Source organism: Molothrus ater, chromosome 13, assembly GCF_012460135.2.
Source record: "Molothrus ater isolate BHLD 08-10-18 breed brown headed cowbird chromosome 13, BPBGC_Mater_1.1, whole genome shotgun sequence".
Lineage (NCBI taxonomy): Eukaryota > Metazoa > Chordata > Aves > Passeriformes > Icteridae > Molothrus > Molothrus ater.
The window spans coordinates 7,996,915-8,022,055 of NC_050490.2; the positions used below are offsets into that span (position 1 = coordinate 7,996,915).

A 25,141-nucleotide genomic window follows, 5' to 3' on the forward strand; every position below is an offset into this window, starting at 1 on the left:
TGCATTTCTGGTGTTTCAAATACCTGTAGTCAATCACCTTTGTAAATACAGCTCTGTCACTCATTAGTATTCAGTAAGGTTATCAGCCCTCCTCTTTTGATATTTCTTGTAGGAGAGAAAAAATTTATACTAGTAAGATGTCAAGGTGTGCATAACATTTGGTTGGAATGAAGTGTTTTCTTCTAATTACGGTAAGCTGAAAGACTGCTTGTTGTAGGGAAAGTTGTAACAGAGTGCAGGAGTCCTTTTAACAAATTCCTTAGCTTTAAGAACAGTCTTGTACTCATTGCAGTTTTGATGGCACATTTAGGGTTTTTGTGGTTGGGTTGTTTTAAACTGTAAGTTAAGGCCATTTTGTATTAATGAAATGCAGGATTTTGCCCTGTGACTGTTTGAAGTGCAGAGTTTCTCTTGTTCATGAGTAATGTCTGTATCTTGCAGGTATTCTGTAATTTTATATATCGTATTTGTTTGCTTCTACCTACACACTGTGGTCCCAAACAAGTAACCTAGTTTTAGTACAGGTGAGCTGTGTGGAGAGTTCTCAGCGTTCCCTCTGAATTGTCTAGAAACATGGCCATGTGCTGCCAAATGTGAGTTAACCCTGGATCCTACTCCAGCCTTTTAATATCATGCAGAACATACATCCAAAAGAGGGTGTAGTCTAAAAGGTGTAGTATCCAAAAGAGGGTGTAGTCTAAAATAAACCAATAAAAAAATCTGCTTTTTAGGAGGTGACATTATTAGAATAAAAAATAAGACAAGAAGGAAAGTGAGCCCTACCTATTCATTTACACTCTGTAGCTGTCTTCATGAGCTGAAACAAATCAAGTAATTTGTTCTTCTAAACCACATTTTCACTTTCCTTTACCTCTGAATGAGCAATACCCTGGGAATGGAACCTGAGGTGGCAGCAGGTGTATGCAACTATAAAAGTGACAGGTAGATAAAGGTAATGTTTTTTATAACAATACAGTATGGTAAATACTGCTGATCCCAATTTTTTAATACTGAATTTACTATTTCCCATTGTAAGAATTATTTAAATCTGTTTTTAGCCTTTCATATTTTCTAGGAAAAATAGTGTCTGTAAGTAAGTTAATACTCTAGGTACTGATGTCTTACACAGCTGTAGATCTGTTTGCACCCTCTTGAAGTCCAACAGGCCACATGCACTTTAGGTGTTTTTTCACAGACTGCCACAAGAGTTCTTGCAATTCTGTAGCAATGTAAAAATGTGGAGCTCTCTTGCCAGAGGTAGGCTATTCTCCTTTGGAAAAAGCTTTGGGTTGTGGGAGCAGTTTATGGCTAGAGGTTCACCTGCATTTGTCATTTGTGATAAAAGATGTGCAAAGACTGGGGTGCCTGTGAGTTTCAGTGGGTTCTGTGGATTTAATTAACGATTGAAAGCAGTTACACTGTGGTGCTACAGCTGTGCAGTCTCAAATCAATGGAATAAGAAGTCTGAAGCTCTGTTTTGAAGCTCAGAATTTACTTGGGTTGTTTTGGAAATGATAAGGCAGATTCCTTAAGCAGCCAGTTATAAGTGAACTTGTCTTCTGTTCTTCTGAATGTACTTAGGAAAAGTCATCTTACACTTACAGTATCTGTTTTTGTCCTTTTCACATATCCATTGGAATTTCTACACTGCTTGCTTCATCTCGGTCACCTTGGCCAAACTCAGATTGTGCTAAATCAAGAGCAGCTCTATTGCTTTTTATAAAAGTGCACCTAGTCAACACAGAGGTGAAGAAGGGAGTGAGCATTCTGTGATTTATTTTACAAGACTGCTTTCTGTTAATTATGCTACAGCCATTGCACAGTGCTTTTGAAACTGCAGTCAAGGTCCTGCTGCACATTTGTACCTTTTTTGTGCAGGAGCCCTTTTGGCATTTCCACTTCACTCATCTTACAAGCTGGAGTGCAACCTTCAGTGATCTCCTGAACTGGCAGTTATGTGTCCTGAAACACTAAATTTGTTTTTATCCTTCCATATGAACAAGGATATATATGACTGTCCCTAGATTCACCTCTGAATGTGCAGACAAGTTGGTAGTTGAAAGGAAATAGAAACAGAAACAAATCAACCAGTAAAAGAGAAGAATTCCAGCAATACAATTTGAAGTATCTGCAGCAGATTGGTAGGACACTTCCATATGGAATTTCTTGGGGAGGACTGGATAATTTCCCAATAGTCAGTGTATACCTACCTTTTCTATGTGTGATTGGAATATAGATGTGCACAAATAAACAACACCCTAGTAGACTTAAGTTCCAGAACACCTAAATAAAGATATTCCAGATACTTTTGACAAGGTGTAATTAAAAAAAAAGCAATAGCAATGTTTATTTTCAGAACTAATAAGAAACTAATGATCAGACATTAATGAAAAAATAAATTCTAATTAGTGATTTGGCTACTATGGTAATATAATGCAGCCAGTGAATGTAATGTTTCACCAACCCTCATAATTTTATGGTAAATCTTATGGTATCTTGTGTGTTTCTTTCCCAAAAGTCCCAATTTGTATGACGAAGTGATAGTATGCAATTATTGCTATAGGGAAATTTTTCTTCCTGAGGAATAAAGGCTCAACACCCAGAAAGGCTAACACTTAAAAAACAAGTGAAAACAGAACCTAAAGAAAACTTTTCTTCTTCTTGTCTTTTTTTTTTTTTTTTTAACCTAATACCTCTGGAGGCTCGAGTCCTACGCTGAAAGTGAGCAATACCAAAACTGATTACAGACTTTTTAGTTTGGCAGCATTGAGCAGCATCTTCCTGTTATATTAGACCAACCTTATTTAAGCAAAGTGCAGTGAGTTTGACATTTTAAAATATTTAAGATATCCTGCCACTTCTCCATCTAGATGATTTCTGCCTCATATATACATGACGCTTGAATGCATCAAAGAGCTCATGGAAAAGCTCGCACTTGTGTTACGCCTTGGCTCTTTATCCCACTATGGTCCTTAACTCCAATAAGAATGTGATCTTGTACAAAGTCTTACGTGGCAAGGCAGATCAGCTGCCCTTTTTAGACCCAATACTCTTTAGTTCTTTGTACATGTGGTCTCACATAGCCTCGGGAGCACAGAGACAGTTGTCAGTCACCTCCTTAGATGTCCAGCTTCTTGGAAGTGCCTGTGGTGTCTGTTTTGCCTCTTTATTTCCTGTCTCAAAGGGGAGGCTCCAGGCTCTGTTCACTTACAGCTTGTCTTGCTGATGGCCTGAAGAATAGGGCTGAGTGTAGGTGAAGGTGCAGTATTTGGCAGCAGTCATCTTTTACCCATTAAGTACTTCACAGAGTCTTGCTATCTATTCATTTGAGGGACTGCCATATTCATTTTCTGGAGATACATCCAGTGCTGCTTAAAGTGGACAGCCTGTTTCCCAAACCTGTCTGCTTTGTGGTAACTGCAGCAGATGATCCACATTCATTACCAATATAACTGTGTATCATCTGACAGTTCAACAAGCACCTTTCTGATATTTACACATAGCAACAGATATTGCTCCTTAATTCAGAGAATAGCAAAGTCCAGATTTTGTTATAAGTTGCATCAGGAGAATAACTGCTTTGAAATTAATCTAAACTCATGCTTCTGTAACAGAGCTCACAATTATTGCCCATATATACAAAACTGATTTTCAGCTACAAAATAACAAAGGGGACAGCAACCCCTAGTAACTGCTGTTTGGGAAAAATCACTAAATTATGGTGTGAGATGTTAGTTTGCTGCCCTAAACACTAATTCACTACAAATCTTAGCCATGTAACTGGAAATCATTAATTAAATCCTGTGTAGCCAAGAATCATGCATAATGTAACACAACTACTGCAAACAGTCCGCTCCTGATCATTTAAATTTCCTTCTTGCTCTTACCGACATGAGGAGCTTGTATTTGAAGTAGTCCCTGATGAGATTTTGCCTTTTCATCCTTGGAGAATGTCCTTGTACATATTTATAGGACAAAGTAGAAGGATTACCTATGTGTGTTTTTTGCTTTTAGGGTATTAAATGTATTAATGTAAGAAATACATACCTTGGTACAGTATGATCATTTCAAAAATCTTTTGACTCAATGGAAAATAAAGGGTCTAATGCTCTAAGCCTTTAAGTAATCATACTCTGATTGGGTCATGTTCAAAAGGTAGCTACTTTTAAATTGAATATGCAATTCCCTGTGAAAAATACAATTTCCAAAAACATTTCCATATCTTCCATTAATTTTTATGAAGAGGTTTTAGTAAGCAGCCCACTCCAAAGGGCAGTGTTATTGCTAATCCATTGTCACCTTAGGGGTGAGAATAGATAGGCTACTCCCACAACACTGCTAATGTTCAAAAAGGCAATTTGTTTAAAGGATGGGCACAGAAGGAGAAGGAAGTGGAGTTCACAAATTAAAAACTGCGCAGCAGTTTCACTGCAAACCATCTACTAGTTATACAGTGCTATCCAATTAATCCATTACTCTTAGAAGAGGAAGCCCTGTATATCCAGGTACAATCCTTGCCAAATATCTGGACACAATCATAGGCTTTTAGGATTACAAGTAACATAATAAAGGATAATGATCAAAAATTAAGCACACCAATACAGAATGCTTGGGTTAACTGGACTTGCCATGTGCACTGTAAGGCAGCAGTCTGTTAGGTTTAAAGTGAGATTAAGGAGTTGTGTAACCTGCAATTATGCTGGTTTTCATTAAAAAAATAAGATTATTTGGCTCAGTAGGGCCCTTCCTTATATTTACCTCTGTTTAATTGGATTTGGAACTGCTTAAACATCTTTGAGTTGGAGCTTATAAGAAGATGATCCCAGCTGTTTTTCAAAGCTTAAGACAGCAGGCAGACAACATGATCATGTCAAGACTCATACTAAAGCCTTAATCCTACTTTTTCATCAACTAGCACTACAGCTGAGTCTTTAACCTTCTAAGTACTAAATGTGCTTTGGATCTCTCACAATACATTTACTATCAAATGTTATTCTCTGATAATATTAATTTTTGCTTCCTTTCTAAAAAGTACTTTTTAGAATAGTCTCTATCCATCTGAGTTTGGAGAGCTAGAGTGTAACACTGTATTTTCAGTCCTTTTATTTTTAGTCCTTTTAAAAATACTGCTTACAAACTTGCATTTATTGAAGTCTATTGTTCTCTATCAGGGCAAGGCAATGCATTGACATATAGCTCACATTGCTGTAATGAATAATCAACTATATTGGTAACTATTTTTCAATGTACATGATTTTTACATTGAATATGTTTTGTTTTCAATAAGAAAGAAATGAGAACAACTTTAGTTTCATTCAGGTCTTTTTCCTAGGAACTGTCACGATTACCAAAACAAAATTTTCCAAATTTACTGCCTCAAAACATCCATTATTTTGTAACAGTACATTATTTACATTAATAATCCTAGGGTTGGAAAGATATTAAATCTTCTAATGAGTTATTTCTGCATCTGTAAATAGTAGCCATTCAATGCAATAATCTGTGCTCCTTTCTCCTTTCCTTTCCTTTCCTTTCCTTTCCTTTCCTTTCCTTTCCTTTCCTTTCCTTTCCTTTCCTTTCCTTTCCTTTCCTTTCCTTTCCTTTCCTTTCCTTTCCTTTCCTTTCCTTTCCTTTCCTTTCCTTTCCTTTCCTTCTCTTTTTTTTCCATCTCTTTTCTGCTCCTCTGTCGGGTAGTGCTCCGATTTGTCCTAGTGACACAGGGCTGCCAGCAGGAAAGCAAGCGTAGTTAATGCTCAGCTGCTCAAACCAGTCAAGCAAGCTAGCAAGTCCCAGCTGTGCTACTTGATGTTTTTTGATTGCACCTAGTCCTCAATCTGTGAACTGTTTTCTGGACTTAGATTCATCAAGCTCTGCCGCTTTAAAAACTCATGCAGGCAGGCATCCTAGGATATGCCATTATAAGCTGCTGCCAGGGGATCTTCTAGGAGATAAATGGAATCTGTGTGAAGTAAATTAGTGTGAACCAGTCAATCTGTGTGTCAGCCTTGAGCCACATCCATGGGTAACGAGCTTGCTGACTGAAAAGTCCACTGTCTTTTGCCAATCAGAGGTCTCAGCCACCAGGAAGCAGTCCTATACAACATTAGTGTCTCGGAATAATGCCTGTTTGACCAGCTAGTGAAACTCTTCAGTAGACGGTTCTGTACTGCTTGAGTTTACTTATTGCTTACAATTGAACTGAAAATCTTTTAAAGTCAGATAACATTTTAACAGTAGGGAGCATCACAGAAATGTCTTGGAAATAAGTACTTCCACTTTCTACAGCAGCCATTCAGCAGAGTCATGCTGTGCTGCAGTTGGCTTTACCTCCCTATCAGTAATACATCTCCAAGACCATAATGCAAAAGAATAACAATAATCTGGCCAGAAGAGGTTAATAAAGAGGCTCTGTGTATTTTTTTTTCCATGGATTAAGCTATTTGGACAGCTTTGATCGAGAGATGGAAAAACTATAAAAGCTGTAACACTCATATTATGCACAGGGATGTGTCAGTGTCATAACTGTGCTGCACACATTCATTTAGTTTTGGTTTTAAAAGCAAATTGATGCAATCTATAGCAAGAATTTCTCTGTAGAAAGGAACTAAACCAGAATCCTCTGCAAGCTTCCTGATTTATGATTTTATATTTGAATACCAAATCAATCTACTATCATGAAAAGAATAATATCAATGCTGTCAAGTATGCAATTTTAAAAATAGGAAGTATTTCTTTGTTGGTTTTGTAGGTGCTACTGACACAGTGCTAGGATTCACATCTGCACTGTGTGCTCTGCAGCACTATTGGTCTAAAGTACAGAAACCAGGGGGAATTTTGCTGTATTTCTGTAGGAAAAGGTTCTTCATCCTTGGTGGCTGGTGGCCAGGCACTGGAACAGATTCCTCAGGGAAGTGGGCAGTGCACCAAACAGCTCAAGAAGATTTTGAATAATGCTCTCAGGCACAGGGTGGGATTCTTGGGCATGGTGCTGTGCAGGGCCAGGAGTTGGACTTGATGACCCTTGTGGGTCCCTTCCATCTCAGCATATTCTCTGATATTTTTAGAAATTTGGATAGGTGAGGAAATGCTATATACCTTAATTAAAAAGGAGACTGATTATCTAGTAACTAGCAGGTTTTGGCTTTCTTTACTGATTCTGTAATCAAATTTTTCTTCCCTATTGTCTCCCAATTACTGGTTGGAAAAAAAAATGAGAGAGGGATAAACAATGTTAATCAAATAATTCAGTCTTACATCATGTTTGATTAAATGACACACTTAGGGAAATTGGAAAAGAGAATTTTAGGATTTCTTTCCAGAGAGGACATTGAGAAGAAGAAACAGTATATAACAATAGAAGAATTAATAAAAGGCAGTTTGGGGTTGCATTTTCCTTTTTAAAATCCTCCAAGTTTTCCAGAAGCTTGTGCTTCAGAGCTGTGCAGTAGATGCTGTGTGGAATTTTATGGGAAAGTATTTTATTTCTTGCAGTAGAACCCACAGAGACAAATTTAACTAGTTAGGTGTTTTATAATATATACTACACAGAATACATGGACAGAATCTGCTATAAATCACAACTAAGATCAAGACAACTGCTTTAAAATTGAGTGAATGTTTCATTGCACTAATGAAACAAAAATGGGATGTCCTTTGAGAGCATAATTTGTTACATGCCATTATATTTTAGTTGAGAGAAGTAGAGAAGTCCCTCTGGGTGAATAAAACTTCAAGGTATATTGGGAAAAGAATCGCTGAAAATCTCAATTTTTCTGTTTGGAGGAACGCTGCCCTCACAGACATAGGGAGAGAGGAAAATGGACTTTTGAGGGTTTTTTTGATATATTAAAACCTTTCTCACATACAGAAGGAAAAATGTTCTTTAGTTGCAATTCACTTGGCGAGTGGCACGAGCTTTGTTTGCAGGTGCCTTTGAAGCGCAAGAGCCAGCTCAGACTTCCCAGGCATGTGGGTTGATTGTTCTGCAAACTGAGCTCTGCCATCAGGTCCTACTTCTGCATTCATTGTGATGGATTCAAGTCCAGGACCTTCCAGTTTGGCTGGTACCATACTGGCTTATTTCAACTGCCATGTACTGCAGCATGCACTTCAGAATAATAATACCTTTCTCTAGGTAAATATATTCTTTTTTTTTAAATTAAAATATAATGGAAATTGGGCCAATGTGATATTTAATCATCAGAAGATAAAAACCAGCCATTCTCAATTAAATGACAACTACATATATCTGTGCAGATTTTTTCAAATTACACTAAAATTTATGAAATGACCAGCATCTGATGTCTTCTGTCAGTGAAATGAATTTTTGGTTTGTAGAGCCTGAGAAATGGCCTAGGAAGAAAATATGGTTCAATTCAATAAGGATGAGGACAGGGATCTAGATTGAGGTAGGATTAATCTTCTGCAAAGAGACAGGATGGGGAAGAAAAAGCAAGATAACAATTTCTCAGGAAAGAATCTGAATCACAAGCTGAGCATGAGTCAACAGCATTCCTGGTGTTGCACAAAGGCAAGCATCACACTGGGGAGTGTCACCTGGAAAACCTGTGAGTGATCCTTGAGCTGTGCTCAGCACTGGTGGCACCAGGGGCACAGCCCCACCCGGGCAGACTCCTGCCTGCTGGGAGCCTGCTGGGTGGGCTGGGAGCTCCGTCTGAGCTGTGTCACCTCCGTGTCTGCCTCTCCTGTGCCTCTGGGACTGCAGAGCTTCTGCTGATAGTTCTCTTGGCAGCTCATGAATGTGTTCTGCTTTTCTTGAAATATTTGTGAAATAATCTTACCCTTTTAGTTTGGCTGGAAGTACACGGAGAAAGCAAAGTGGATTAGGAACCGTCAGTCTTGAAAAGAGAGAAAATTAAAGATTTCAGCCACAGGGGTCATGGAGAAAGTGTGCTGGGCTCATACCTGTGCCTTTTCTCAAACAAGAAGTTGCACATTAAGCCAACAGGGAATAAGCAGACAGACAAAATGAGGTGCCCTCATGTGTGAGAAAACTATGGAGTTTGCCATTTCAAAGTGAGTTAGGATGTAGGATGTAAAGGATGCAAAAATTGCACATTTAAGGAAAAACTGAAGAAATTTGTGGAACAGGTATCTATTGTGAGGTATTACAGGAGGGGAAAAATTTGTAATTCTTTGAGTTTCAGATTGGACTTTAGGAGAAATTTCTGATGAATTATTTTTTTATGGTCGTTGGACTCTTAAACTGCTAGTTTTTAGTCTCAGCAAATATGGCTGTTCTTAAACTTTTCATTATATTTTTATGATATCTATGAAGTGTGCTTTTAAAATAGTACTCAAAGCATTTATTGCTCCATCAAGCTTCTTAAGTATAATACAGTAAGTGCCTTTACAAGCCAAACAGCTCAGAAGTCACATTGCAGCACAATTGTTTTATCCATTTACAAAAATTTAAAATGCCACCATTTTGTTTCCCTTTTACAGCTTTTTTTTCCATGCAGTTTTATTTAGATTCAAGTTGCTTTGTATTCCATATTGAACATTAAATATATTTATCACCTGAATCTTCTCTTGCCTAACATCTTCAAATGAAAAATCATTTTTGTTCCCCTATCCAGTCATTTTGAATGACAAATAATATCTTGTTTTCCCTACAGACAGACTGTCTTTAAGTCACTAATCCACCTTATCAATAACACAGGCATCTTATCAGAAAATGCTAAATGTTTTATTTGCCTGAGTTATGCAAACTTCTTTCTCCAGTGTGTCTGCCCTCTAAAAATTGCTATGCAGAGCATGTTTTTTAAACTTTAGTGCAGGATATTTACGGAGTGGAACAAGGCTTTTCAGAGTTTCAACCAAACGTGTAGAAATAAATGACCATGGTGAGTTGTTGCTGTATTTTGTGATTAGGCTGTGTTCACAAAGAACAGCTTCAACAGTTTGTTCAGAGGCTGTTCTTTAAAGACTGATCACCAGTATCTTTTTGGAAATTATTTGCTTTTATTGTGTGGAATTGTTTTAAATATTTTGAAACTAGATACATTATATATTTCATTAAATGCTACTATCTTATGACATTACTATTCTAAATCCCATACCTATATTAATGACTTTTTCTATTTCAATAATGTAAGAAAATGGGTATCAAGTTCAGTAAACAAATCTTAAGAGCTCAATAAGAAGCATCAGAAAAAAAATACTACAATTCTCAAGATAGATCCTGTGCAATGAAGATTTATGTCATCTTTATATGCTAAGTTCAAGGTCATTTGCTTCAATGAAATATGTGCTTTTACCTTATTTCCATGCTAACAAAGGTAATCTCTACTGTCCATGTAACAATGGAAATGAACTGCACTGAATAGAAAGAAAATGTTATTGGAGTTATCAGATATAGTCTTTAACTTGCTTAGGACTCGTAGATTTGGGGCTCATTTATACTCTATTTATGTCACTTTGACTACAGAGATTACCTTTCAGAGGGAAGCAAAAGTAATTTTAAGGTCTATTTAAACCCAAAGTAGGACAGAGTGTCTTCTGAATAAAGATGACACTGTTTATGTTTAAATAACTTAAATTCCATTAGCATCTTCAGTATAAGCAGTTCAGAACACTCTTTCTCTGACTGATATTTGTACATAAAGTCCTATTCCCCTAAGAGAACATGCAGAAAAATAGGTGTTAGTGCTGAGATTTTTTTTTCATATTTTTCCTTTATTATATAATGCCATTTTTACTTTCACTCTTTATTTGGGCCAGACTGTACTTTCCTTATTTTTAACTTCTCAATTCCCTTTGTTCTTCTACGATATTTTTAAGAAACCTTTTTTTCCAGTTGAGCATATAACATGATGTTTCAGAAAAGAAAGATCTGAAGGTCTCTGCCTTGGTCCCTTTCTTGCTCACTACGTGCACTTATTATGTAACTTTATAAACCAGGGTCTTGTGAAGTTTATTTGCCTGGTTTTGCCTAGGGAGGTGTGTGTACTTCTGAGCAGGTGACAGGGCTGAGGGAGACTTCCCTTACTTGCACCAGTGACCCCATCCCAGCCTGTGTTCTGGCTTTCTGAAACAAGCACTTCCCTCTTTTCACTCACACTTGCTGAACTGCCTTCTTTGGCAGCTGTTTTTGCACAGGTTGTCCAGAGTTCTGTCTCTTTGTCCTCATGAAAACCCTTTCCACTGCTGCTTTCCATTCCCTTTAAACTGTTCCTAATGACCAGCTATTTCTGCAAGTGTTTCATGCTTTTTGGCATTTTTCAGCTTCCTTGTGAGCTACCTCATCTGTGTATGGAACTGCTTTTAGTTGAGTTTTATTTATTATGCTATGAGTTCTCAGCTGAATCTGGTATCTTCACTAAGAACACTGTTCAGTACTGTGTTGTAAAGTCCAGCTGGTCAGTTGAAATGATCTGACTTGTGCTGACATGGCCTGGGAAGGAGCAGAGTGCTTGAGCAGGTTTGTTTTAGTCCCATGCAAGGCAGTTGCAGCACAGAGTTCCAGTAAGGGAAGTCTCTGCCAGCTCCTACTTGGGATTGATTCTGGTGCTGTGGAAGTGTCTTCCCTCTTTGGTTCACTATGAGAGCTCTTGACTGGGTAAAAATACACAATTCATTTTGAAAGGCTGATTCTGAATTTTTGGTGACTACTATTAGACCAAAACAGACAGATCTTGCGATTTTTTGCTTTCCCTCCAAAAGTATAGCTGTACTTTTTGTTTTTTCTCTCTCATCACAGGGTACTCTGTTGAAAATTTTTCTATTGTTCTACTTCAGAGTAGCTCTGACTTTTAAATTCATGCAGCTGTAATGACTCAATCTGTCACTCAGCACACTGCAGCTGACTCCACTGTATGAAGAACTGTTTTAGAAAAAAGTGTCCTAAAAATTTGGCATAAAATTATTTTGTTTTTAAATATAGTATCAATACTTGTATATTCCAATTTTTCTTTTGAAGGGTGAATATTCACTTAGTGTATTTGAAAATTATTTAAATGTTGTAAAAAGAGAAAAGGACAGCTATCTTTAAAGATATTTCTTCCTTTACTTATGATAGGGTTTTTTATGTGTGAAAAAGAACATTTGTCATTTGTTATTGTAATTGTTCTTCAGTGTCAACTCACTCCATGCAGATTATCATGTCAACCCTTCATGCTTTACCTGAGCAGAGTTTTACATACTGATTTGTTGCTATCCAAGGCAAACCTTTTAAGCAAAATTTACTGGTTTTTTGTTTTTTTCAGGTGAAATGCATGGCGTCCCTATCATAGATTTTATTATATATTATGTTTTAATATTACATTTTCAAGGTTCTAATTCCACAATAGTATTGAAGCCCTGATTGCCTCAAACAGACTCTGTGTAGTTTCAAAAGTCAAGAATGATGGAACCTTTTGGTGACCTGGGATCAATAGCTGCAAACCCATGGAAAGCACAGAGCACTGAAGTGGAATATGTGTCTTTTGAGTTTCCCATGTCTGCATACTGCCCTGAGGCCTTGTTGATTCACTCATAATCCTGGAAAATTTAAATAGGTGTTCGAATTACTTAATCCTTCAGCAAATATTCATTTGTCCAAAAAAAAAAATCCATCAACATTTATAAGGGAAGGAATTTCTCTTTTGAAAAGAAGACAGAAGAACATGGAGATTGTGCATAGCCATTCATATCCCCATGCCCCTGAAGTTTGGAATTTTGCTTAGTTTTCTAGATATTACAAAAAAAAAGAAGTGTTTTCTAGCCACTGCTATTATCTTAGGAAATAGGATCAGCTAGGAGTTTTAAGAGGACAGAAAAATCGAGATCTAGTCTTTACTGTTCTATTATTCTATAATATACTACTTATAATTGTACTTCATCTTCAAGCTGTAGTTGTGGCTCCATGTAGTGATATTAAGCAGAAGAGAGGGAAATGGACTTTGACAAGGGAAGCAACTCTCTTCTCCTCAAGAAAAGTTATGTGGTATTCTGTTCAAAAGCCAAGTGAATTAAAAAGTCATATATAGACTGGTAATTATTGCCCTGAAAATATTTGAATGCCCAGAAATGGATATGTTTTTAGCAGTTAAGTAAAACATATAACCAAATTTGGTAATCCTTAAACTCCAATTCAGTCTGGGTTTAACTGCATTTTGGAATTTTGAGTAATTTTCTTACACATTCCAGCTTGTTGTATACAGCATATTTTCATTTTAAAACATACACCATTTCTCCCTGCTAAATGACTCCACTAATTACAAAACCATCTGATTGATCTTTTTTGTTGTTTACTGGCTTCTTTGGTGAAACAGACAAGCATTGTTTATGACTTCTTAATTATTTTATTATTTTAAGATTCTGTAAGAAAAAAGTGGTTTACTACTTCAAAGGGACCTCATTTAACCTGATGCCTCAAACATCACCCTGCACACATTCTTGTCTCTAGATTTTTCAACTGTCTTGTGGTTGCGTATAAGTAGTTTGTGTTTCTGGGGTTTTTTTTCAATTTATTATTTGTGTTTACAAATTATGTCTTCAGCATTGAAGGCTCTGCAAAAAAGCAGTAAGTGCTGATTTCTGCATACATTACATTTCTCCCTGTGTTTTATTCTTATTGCTGCAGTCAGTGTGCTGAAGCATGACAAGAGCTCCAAGTCGGCAAACTTCCAAGATGTGGAGGATACGTCTGACAGATGTGTCTTGGAAGAGTCTGAGAGTCCAGGTGAGAGGCATTTAAAGACAACCACCAAGTATCAAGTGATAAATCTGACACAGCTTTTGGGTCTGTAAAAAAAGCAGATTGTAATGCTGTTTCCTTTTTAGCAGCTGCAATGTCAAATTAATGGTCACCTCCAGGGGTCACAGTGTGGAGCTGTTATCCTTTCCTCTTTCATCAGGAGTTCAGGTCTGAAAAAGGATAAAGGCTTTATGACCAAAAAGAAAGCTGACACTACTAGTTCATTATAATTACTTTTGGACTACACTGCTTGCTTAATATATGTACAATGTCTGACCCTTTGAAGGTAGTGTGAGATTATGAAAAATTAGAAGTACTGTATATACTGCAGCTGAATGCAGCAGTGGACACTCAAACACTGCATCTCTGGAGGAAAGCAAATTGGTGGCATTAAATAGCTTGATTCTTTCCTTTAAATCAGCTCACAATCATTTCATTTTAATGACTCTTAACATTGATTCAGCTAAATACAGGAACATCCATAAAGTGCATCCTTTTTGGCAACCGAAAGATTTATCTTCATGTAGTTTCATTATCTTTCTCGTTATGGAACATCTACAAAATTTATTAATGAATCCCAAAAGGAAACAATTAAATATAAATTGTATCGAGTCACAGCTGATTAAAAACATTCTGTGCGACTAAATACCAAGATCTTTTAAGCAAACTGTGAGCTTGACCCATATACAGCACACACATAACCTGCACACAGTCCTCATTAGTGAAAGAGTTAAACATCTTTCTTCACTTGGTATTTTCCTTCCTGTTTTATCTGGTTTCTCTGTACCCTCCTGCATCTTTGTGTGCTGATCCGTGTATCATATTTTTGATTCATCGTCTCTGCGGCCTGTCAGCTTAGTTAAGAGATTTCCAAATCTTGCAGCCTGTGCTGACAGGGGGCAGCTGCCAACAGTCCCCTGATCCTTCCCCAAGGAACACTGCTGAGATTTAATTTTCAGTCAAAGGGTGCAGTCTGAAATCCATGTCAGGTCCCCTAAGTCATCTCAGAACCCGGATAGGACCCATGTCTAGGGGATTATATTTCAGCACACTCCACTCTTCCAAGATTCCTTGGGAGTTCAACTACTGTCATATACCTGATTTGAACTACATTCTCTTTTCATCTTTTCCAGAGAAATGAACACCAGTATATGTTACAATAATTGAAACCAATGAATTGTAAATCTCTATTCATTTTAAAACCACATAGACTTGGACTCAGCGTTGTCCAGCAGAAACCAGCATGAGATTAAGAAAGAAATAGGTAATCTACTCTGAAAGGAGCCAGGTTTGACAATCTGTGGTGTTTAGTATCTCCTTAAGAAACCATCTGTAGTCATTTCAACAACAATTATGGGCCGAAATATGGATTGTCCAAGATTTGATCAGTTTTGAAGTGAGAAAGGATTAAAGCAAGATGGCACTACAGTGTTCAGGGGAGAATTAATGTACCTTAAAGATAACACTAATTTTAACCTTAAATTAATTCTCTCTGGCAAAGTGTACCTGTTTGGATGGGAACTTACAAATCCAGTTCCTCACTCTGCATATCTATATGAAGTAATGGAAAGAATAAAAGCCTTTCAGGAGGTGAATATTGACTGGCAAAAATACATGTTGATAAAGCATCCAAACTTAAAAACTGAGTTCCAATCGGTCCATCTGACATCATTAAACTAGTAATAAACAATGAATTACTCTGGCTTTTGTTTCTGTCCATTCCTGCATTTTAAGACATCTTGTCTTATAGGTCTGAAAACCTCAGGAGATTTCACTACTGGTCTCACTGCTTTCCACTGAGAATTTGTGGCTTGGTTGTCATGGAGACATCGTATTTCTCCAAGAATTGCTCATATTGATCCGTGGACAGGCGTAAATGGCCAGGCGAATGTGAGGAGTAAAGGGGGTTGGGCAGTACTATAAAATGACCAGAGGTTATGGGTCGGAAATAAGCTCATAGCAAACACTTAGGTAAAGAGAAAGAAACAGTTTCATTTTGTTTCAGGATTTCGTTTTTGCACTTTATGCCATTGTCTTCTTTCACTATAGACTGAAAGAAACTTGTTAGTCACTTGTCATGTCAGATCTTTGGTGCTTGTCCTGACACAGCTGTCAGCCTTCCAGCTCTGTGCAGTTCAGGGACACACAACAAAGAGCTAGGAACATGAATTATTTATTGCTCCTTGTGCGGATGAAATTCTGTGATAAGAAATTAAGACACATCTGACAGAAGTGCTTGTTTGAAAGGAAAGATTTGGTAACACAATACATTTACTTAAAGGTTACCATTTACTTTTAGTAGCAAACATTGAAACAATAATATGACATTCAGTTGGCTATGATTTTCTCAGGTGCTTTAACTTTGAATCATGGAACCTGAGAGTGCTTGGGAGGTCAGCGTTTCATTTGGTGAAACCTGTGACTTAAGAATCTCTCACACATATTCAAAGTCTGGGCAAACTTACAAACTTAGAAGTTTTTATTACTAAATCTATGAAGAGTCTCTTGTGCTTCACTTACAAGATGTTGTCATAGATGCAAAAGTGATGTTAAGAAATATATTTATTTTATTATCTCTTCTGATGAGGAAAAGGTGAAAATATGACAATATACCTGGAAGGAATTCCAACTATTGCTAGAAAGGGTTCTTTGTTACTACTTCTACCAGCCTTCAGGAAGGCTGTAGAGCAGCCATTAACACATCTATCTGTACATTGTGGTTTTTGGTGGTGAGAGGTGCAGTCTCTTTCCTTGACATTAGAATGAGCTTTATTTTTAAAGTGATCTTTGTTTTCAAAAATAACATGAAACTTGCTCTGTTTGTTTTACTTTCACATTTTCTTTGTCTGCACATGTTTTCACTGCTCTGCGCATTGGCCTCCAGCAATTGTAGGAGGCAGATACTCAGATGAATAGCAGGAATCCATTTGACTACCCAAGACACCAATCCGAGATTTACCTGTGATTTCTTGTGTTTAATGTGTGATCTGAACTACTCTCAGATAGGTAATGAAACCCCTCAACCTGCACTTTTCTCTTGGATAATTCACAGTAAACACTTTTCACAAGTGATGGACACAGGTAAATATCAGACTGCAGTTTCTTGTCTAAGTGAAATGGATTTTAGTTTCTCCCTTCATGTGGCTACAGGCTGCCATTATCTGTGATAGTGGCTCCTGTCTATTTTAGACCCCACACAGAGGAGATGCTGGGCTTCTCTCCCAGATGCCTAATAGTAGGTTTATCACTGCCATTTTTCCCCACATGCTGAGGACTACTCCTGTTTGACATGCAAAGCCTTGGCTTTTCAAATTTGTCTCTGCTCTGGCCTTGAAAGTAATAATCAGATAAGAATTGCAACAGTTTTCTGTAGAACTTGACTTTTAGTCATATCAGTCTCCCCTAAAGAATTCACTACCCCTTAAAGTGCTTCTTTCTTTAAATAAATATTCCCAGCAGTTTTCCATTTTATGAGATAAATTTTCCATATTTAAGGAAACTCAAAAAGAAGCTGAAAGTGAGTGTCCGTGGATGTATCAGTCAGACTTCTAGGTCTGAGCTATTCACCTGAATTTTCTTGTACAAACAGTGGTGGAAAATTTACACCCCAGATGTAGATCATATTGTCCAAAGGGAGTTGCTTGAAATGGTCCCTGAGGGGATTGAAAATGCTCTGAATTTTGTTAGTCAAAATCTAAGAGGAATGTAGCAGGACTTAACACAGTTTGAGGTGTCTTAGCTTTCATGTGTGGAGCAGTCCCACTAAGGACAGTTCTGCAAGTGCAGCTCCTGTGGGGAGAAGGAATAGATTTGAGCTGAAGTCACAAGAAACCATGTAGACACAGATGCCTCTTCCCTCTTATTTTCCCCAAAAGACACATTGCAGTAGAGTAGGAAATAGACTATTACTTCACTTGGTAATAGAGGGAAAATGAGCCTCACTAATGGAAGATTGAATTGGAAGCTGTAGATGGAAAGCATAGTGTTTTCCATCTTTTGGATAGAAACCATGTAAATAGTAAAACCCATGTATGCTTATGGCCTTTAGTATCAGACAGTCTCTGCCTGATACCTTCTGCAGCTCATGATCTCTCCCATCCCTGCATTCCAAAACCATTCCACATATTAAATTTTCTCTCTTCAATTTTTCACTTTTCAGGACAAAATGTAATTCTGAGTGCATAACAGATAATAGGGAAAATCCAAGCAGTTTTCACAGTCTTGCTTAATTGCTTGTGCTATTTAGAGACCTTGGCACAGAAATGGGAAAGGTCTCTGACTGTCCTTGAAATAGTGTGTGAGAGGCAGAACTGCAGCAAATAGAAATAAAAATGTATTATTAGCCACACTGTGCTTAAAAATGTAGCACTAAAAGTGTGACTATCTTGTTATCTGGCAAGTTATAATTACTGCATCAAATATTCACATACCAGCTCCAAGTTCCATCCACTGAAGAGTGTTTTTAAAATCAGCATTTTGTCACCTCTATGGCCGTTGATCAGAACACAGGCAGAATGTAAAAGTAAATATTCAGTAAATTTCCAGGTACAAAGCACACAGACATGATTTTCTGTGTTTGCATGCTCATGAAAAGCAGGAGGCAGTAAATGAGGACTGACCTAGGAATGGGGTGCTGGAGGCAGTTGCTGATGAGGATGCTGGAGCAGGAGGAAGATGCAATGTAGGGGCAGCCCACTGGTCACAGGCACAGCTGGCTCAGGGACTGTGTATAAAATGTCAGTGCCCAGGAGTTATTCCAGAAAGAAGTTCTGGAATTTCCAGGGTAGGCATGGGTGAATTCATCATCATTTCACTGCAGCAGATGTAGTGTCATGTCCTATCAGTGTTCTGGGTTACCAAAATCATGACTCATATGTTTTGGTTTGATTTGTGATTTTTTTCTTTGCTTTCAGTTTTGTTTTTTTCATAGCAAATTTAACTGTAGACTCAGAAAACTGCATAATAGTCATCAGAAAAAGGCCTATGTCTCTGTGTCTATAATACAGATAGAAAGGTCATAGATAATATGATAAATTTACAAGGTATTCATTAGATAGGAATAAAGTAATGTGTGCTGCTTTCTCAGTGTTCATATAATCATGAGAGGTGTGGTGGTACCTGTTTGAGCAGTGCTTCTAATGCAAGTAATATTTAAAATTCAGGTCGCAACATACCTCAAATTAAAAGAAATTATGAAGATAAAAATTGGTGATTGAAAGCTTTTCTGTTGAATTCTGAATTACCTTGACAGGTTTAAAATATAATATAACATAACTTCTGTTTACAGCTATTGTAGGATTATTTCTCCTAAGAGAAATATATATATAATTTGACAATTATTTTTGCAGAGAAAACATAAAATTCTATTAATTTAAAATAGAAGTTGTCTTTCTGCTGATCCACTGGAGCACTTTCCTTTAAAACAAAAGGAAGAAGCAGAAGTCTGTGCAGAAGAAGAGTTTTGAGGAATGCCATACATTCTCTTGAGCTGTTTCAGGTTCCATATTGCTTTCTGTGGTATATCACATATAATGTGAACAGTCTTCTGGAGGTAGATTTCTGTACCTTTTAATGCTAATATTAGGGTGCTGAAAGTTTTTATTCCATTACAAAAATTATACAGCTTGTTACTCTATAAAAAGACTGTAAAATAACATATATTTTAGTAACAAAGAAACAAAGTCTCAGCTATTACCTGTATATTGTAAATTCATTAAGCCTCAAATTGTAAATCATTATGAAATTTTGCATTTCTTTTCCAGATGACATGAAGCAACATCCCTGGATATCTAAGGTCTGCTCCTGTAAAGTGTGTTAGAAAAAAACACTGAGACAAAAGAATTGGAAGATGTAGAAGGACAGCCAAGAAATAGGACCTATATGGTGAAGTGGACATGAAATGGCTTTTTGTATTTATTATGGTACCTTTAACAATTAATTTTCAGAAGAAATACCTTCCATAAGATCAGCTTCTTTTGGCTGATTTATTGGCTTCAATTCACACTTCCATTGCTAATAGATTTACATATATTCAACTAAATTTGAGTAGTTTTGATATAGAAAATATCAAGTCTTCATTGCTGGATATCATTCACTTGTTTATATATTGATCTTTAGAACTTTGATTGCCATTAAATAATTATATCAATTTTAGTATTGTTTTACATACATAAAATATAAATTTTTCTCTCTTTCCTTATAACTTTTCTTATCAATAGCATTTTAACACTGAGCAAAACCAAATGCATTTCAAATAATTAGAAAACTTACTTTTACTGAAAATAGAAATTCACAGTTTGAATTAAAGATGGAATATTTAGAACTAACTAAAAAACAAAGAGTATTCTGTGCACTTGTTATCAATTTCAATTGTTATTTTTCTGTGCATTTGTTATCAATTTCCCATTCTGAGAGAATGGAAACTTGATAACAAATCTGGTCATGTCTAGGATGTAAATTTTCTCTAAATACTGCCATTACCATAATCTGTAGAAATGTAGTACAGGTATGGAACTGGAGAAGCCCGTTGGGTCCTCTTCTGAAATTATATACTTCATTGAATATCAATTTGTGCTCATTGGGAAAAACAGCTATGCCTTTTTTACTTTTTTTCCTAAAAAACTACACTTATATTTGTAGAATAAATACAGCTTATTAGGCTCATTTATCACCTGATATTCTGTGGGACTTAAGCTGGTTTGACAAATAATGGCTGCTCAGAGCAGTAAGCTCACTCTTTTTGTTGCCTATAGCTGGAGTGCTACTGAAGGCAAAGGATCTTGAGGATGTGCCTTATGGATCTGTACCTCATGGTGGAAATCCTGATTTATCCCTTCCAATTGTCACATTAGCCATAAGATCCCTTAACTGGGAGAGTGGAGATTTCTTCAGTGTGGAAAGATTCTCTGGCAATGAATCTCTTTTTTCCTTGTGGGGAGTTGTCATGGCTGCATGATAAAACCTGGTTTCTGTTGCCACAATATGGTTTGAATGAAGCAGACATGAAAGCTTCTTCCCTCCGGTTTTTATATCCTGTAAGTCCATGTCCCTCAGTGCAGTGTATGGTATTCTGACCTGCTGGGTGGTGAAAGGGCATTGTGAGAAGGAGTATCCCAGTTTTTATTTAACTAAAGAATATATAAATCAAATTGGCTGTAATCCAGAGAAGATAAAGATAATTAATGTTATTTTTTGTGACTGTGAATACCTTGCAGAAAAATGGCATCTTTGGGCAGAAAAGTCAATGGTTTTAACACATTTGGTATTTTTCAGAAACAACTTTCCATGTTCATGGCAGGCATTTTCCTCTCTAAAATGTATCTTTGGTTCAGATGTGGTTGTGTTTGAATTATGATGACTGAATATTCAGTGCTATGGCTTCATTCTTGCATTACTTGTGCTGGATGTGTGGAATAATATCATTGATGCATTTATACTTGCACAACACAACTGAGAGCAGAACATGTCTTTAGCTAACATATATCCTCCTCTTAACTTTTGTGGCTGAATGAGAGTTGCAAACATCAAGGAGGTAAAAATAAAATTGTAAATACACCTACAGAACTTAGTTAGCCCTACAGGAACCTTGCAGTGAGTAGAACAAATTGCAAACAAAGGATGGACCCATCTCCCTCCTTTGCTCCTGTTCCATATGAACAACCATATTGAGTTGTTGCAGCAGTCTCTTCCATGGACATGAAAAAGGCTGTTCACAACAAGACTCACTGCTTTACATCAGCGTGTGCTCACTTGGGCCAGGATAACAAATCTTTTGAAAACTCTTTCATCTAGATATTTCAAAAGTGGATGTGTTCAAGAAGGTCTCATAGCTCAAGGAATTGGCATTGCCCGTAACACCCAGTACTGCTGTTGTAGCAATTACATTTGTGCAACATGATATTTGATTGCTTGTCGTTAATTCTGCAAAGCAGTGCACATCAGCAGCCTGCCGATAGAGCCAGCCCTCTAGAAGGGTTTGTGCAGTGATGATCGGTGTTTGGCACATGCTTGTGCGTGCTTCCTGCTAATTATCATTACAGGATCAGTAAGGTAAGGCAGGAACTTTTTTATTAGGTACATTTATTTCCCAGTAAAGCAAATATATTCCCCTTGTCTTCTGGATGTCTTTCAAACAACCAACTTTATAATATGTGCTTGCAGTGAACTCACTCAGAAAAATCTTTTTGCAACAAAGTGGCAATTTCAGAGCTGAATACACAAATACAGATGAACTTCCTGCAACAGTTTCTTGTAAGTCAAACTGAAGAAGCATTTTCTATGAGTGTGGTCTGATGTACCACTGCATTCGCGCTTTTGGAGATGGAGTTTACAACAAAGTCCCAAGGCAATTATGAATATATTTTTCTATTGTGTTACTCTGAAGGAATCCTATCAAAAGGAATAGTATGCTAATATTTTGAGTAGTTGTTTAAATTTTAAATATGGGATGGAAAATTCATGAATACCTAAACTGCTTAAGGAATGTGGTGTTTTGGTTTGGCTTGGATTTTTCCATTCACAAGTCACAGGATACAATGATCTGTACGGCTCAAGATGTGATTTCACAGTCAGAGGGATTTCTCCTCACCCCAGCCTCAGTCTTCTGCGTTCTCCTCACTTATGTTTGCACTACTGCTTGTGTGCCCAGGCTGTGCCAAGGCAAGCACTGGCCTCAGTGCAAAGACCAGAGGAGGAACAAGCAATCCACAGTGGAAATGTGGTACAGTTCACACAAAAATGAGCATGAAATTGAAGTTTAGAGTGCTATGTGCAGGGGTCTTACTTAAACATAGACTTTTGGCTTTCAAATCCTATAAGCATTTTTTACATTGCATGCATAGTTCATTATATTCTTTTTAAAAAATTAAAGGACACTTACTGCTTTTAGTATAAGACAAAATCAAAACTCTTCAGCATCTCTTTTATTTGTGGGATTTTGAGTTTTCCAAATAATTCATTCTTGGTCTGACTGGTCATACTGAATGGTCACTGACTTAGATTCCTGTGTGGAAACCTCCCTAAAGTTTGAACGGTTCATTTATGTCTCCAAATCCAAACATTCTATTTTGAAATCTCTTGTGCCGTTCATATATTTTGAATTTGATCTTTGTAATAAACTGCTTCCATTTTGGGGCTGTATTTTGTGGTGCAATCCCCTTCCCTAACCCAATGAAAGATGTATTCAAAGCACATTGGCATGGGACTTGATGAGATTCAGTGTTTGAAATAAAGAGATCCTTTAAAAGAAGCACTATGCAATGGGACTACAAGCTCCAAACAGCAGCATTTTAGCAAGGGAAATGATTTTGCAAATCTGACTGAGCTGAAGTCTTGAAAATTCAGAAAAGAAGGAGACAGTTCAGTGAGCAGCATTACCTTTGCCCAGGATTTTACTTCTTTTGAAAGAACAAGTTCTCTGAAGGCAGACAGGACAGTGAGCTCCAGCACAAATCCCAGAGTCATTGCCCCAGTGCTGAACAGCATTGCACCCACATCCGTGATGGGGCATCTGTGAAGACAAAGATCCCTTCATGTAATGGAAATTTCTACTGGATTTTGCAGGCCATATTTCTTGGATGAGAAAGGATGCAAAGGAATTTCAAGGACCAATCTTCGGCTTTTTTTCCTCCTCATTGAATATGTAGTCTGAACTGCTAGACAAAGATCTTAGCATTACTGTTAACATTTGAGTTAGGGTATCATTTGAATTCATAGATCCCCAAACTGAAAATTCATCAATTTTACTTTTGGAGAAGTAGTTCAGAACTCAGCTGCAACATAAAATTCACACAGTAACCTGAGATTGTCTTCTTGGGGCCCATGGGAGTTTGTTTTTTGAATGACACCTGCTGGAAGGTCTAAAGTGTGTCTGAGAGCTGTGCTGTGGGATGGAGGCACGTCACAAGAACACCTTCCCTGTCTTCTGATGGATGTGATGGGTGAGTACAAACAGAGCTGCCAAGGTGAAGCAGTGTGAGTTGCTAAACAATGACAAAGATTATGAGACTTAGTAAACATCTGCAAAGTTTTTTTTAGAGCAGACTGTGCACTTGACAAAATTTCTTAGCGGTACAAATTTAATTACATTTATCTTTTTCTTTCATGTATGTTTATCTTCAGAATGCAGAGTTGTGCTGCCTGAATTTGCATTGTGCCATGCAAATACAGCAATAAAAACTGGTTTTCTTACTCTGCAATACTCTCAATAAGACAGTTGTGAAAAATAGCCTTACTGGAGTAAGCAGTATATGTAAGTACATGTTGTTTCATTAAGTACATTAGTCCCTCCAGTTTTACATCAACTGGCAGATTTTCTTTCTTTTTTGGGGGGGATTTGAAAACATAATACTCATCAGAAAAATATTAACAATATCCAAAACTAGTAAAATAGTGATACTTTCCTTATTTATTCTTAAATTTTATCTAAATAATGTATGATCTTTTCAAAAATAAGGATGTAGGGAAATCCTACCCTAAATCATCATGAAGTTTCCACACAGAAACTCAGGGTAGTAAAAGATTCTGTTCAGTTTCAGAACTGTATTTTCTGTCATCACACTGATCTGCAGACTTACAGCTCTGACCAGTAAATGTAACATACAGATTTTGTTGTTTGTTTTGGTTTATAGTCTTCCTGCCATGTAGATGGCAGCAGCACTCAAGCCTTCAAATTCACTCCAGCTTTTTCTTGAGTTTGTTAGAAAAAAACATGTTTAGGAATATTATTGCTGAGACTGAACTGAAAGCCTGATTATTTTAAAGATGGATATTCGTTTAGTAACATGTGCCTCTAAAGAAGCTTTTAACTTCATAATATGAGTGTTTAAAAGACAGTAAGTCATATCTGCCTGTATTAAAATAATTGCCACTGTTACTTTTTTCTACATTTTGACTTTTTTCCCTGAGTATTAAATTTCTAGAATTCTTCCTTTTGCACTAGGTTGCAAGACACACAGGATGTTTTTGAAAGTTCAAAATTTTATTTCCCTGCAGAATGAGCAGCAGCCCTGGCAGGAAAGCTGATGACTGTGGGCATCCTGGTCAAAGATACAAAGAGGAACCACAGATAAAGGTAGTGGGATACACAGTGTAGGATTTTGTGCTGTGGACTCTACTAATTGCAGTGTTTTATAGAAAGTATCATGAATTATCTGGGAAAAAAAAAAACATTTTGAAGGTCCAAATATCTTTGTGTAGTGTAGAACTGTCTGCACTGATATTTACTTTGGCTATGTAGAGAGATTTTGAAAGAGAAGCAACAAAACTGAGACCCAGAATCAAAGCTGTCTAGTAGTCTTAGTCTCTGCAGTGTCAGCTGAAACCTCAGGGAGACTTTGTGGGATCATCTCCAGGCCCTCAGAGATAAAAGCAGGTGTTATATGTGTAACTGTGCACAGAGGGAAAACCAGCACAAGAAAGCATAATGATCTCAGTGCCTTGAAC

General features: G+C 37.1%; 1 protein-coding gene across 1 annotated transcript in view; it reads left to right on the top strand.

The window, feature by feature from the left end:
* The window catches only part of WDR72 (WD repeat domain 72), a 90,297-nt gene extending 70,684 nt beyond the window's left edge, over nt 1-19,613 (top strand). The window contains exons 18-19 of the mRNA XM_036389755.1: nt 13,586-13,684; nt 19,462-19,613. Coding sequence (XP_036245648.1) covers nt 13,586-13,684; nt 19,462-19,517 — 155 coding nt within the window. The 3' untranslated portion in view covers nt 19,518-19,613. The remainder of the gene's footprint in view (nt 1-13,585; nt 13,685-19,461) is intronic.
* Nucleotides 19,614-25,141: the final 5,528 nt, after the last annotated feature.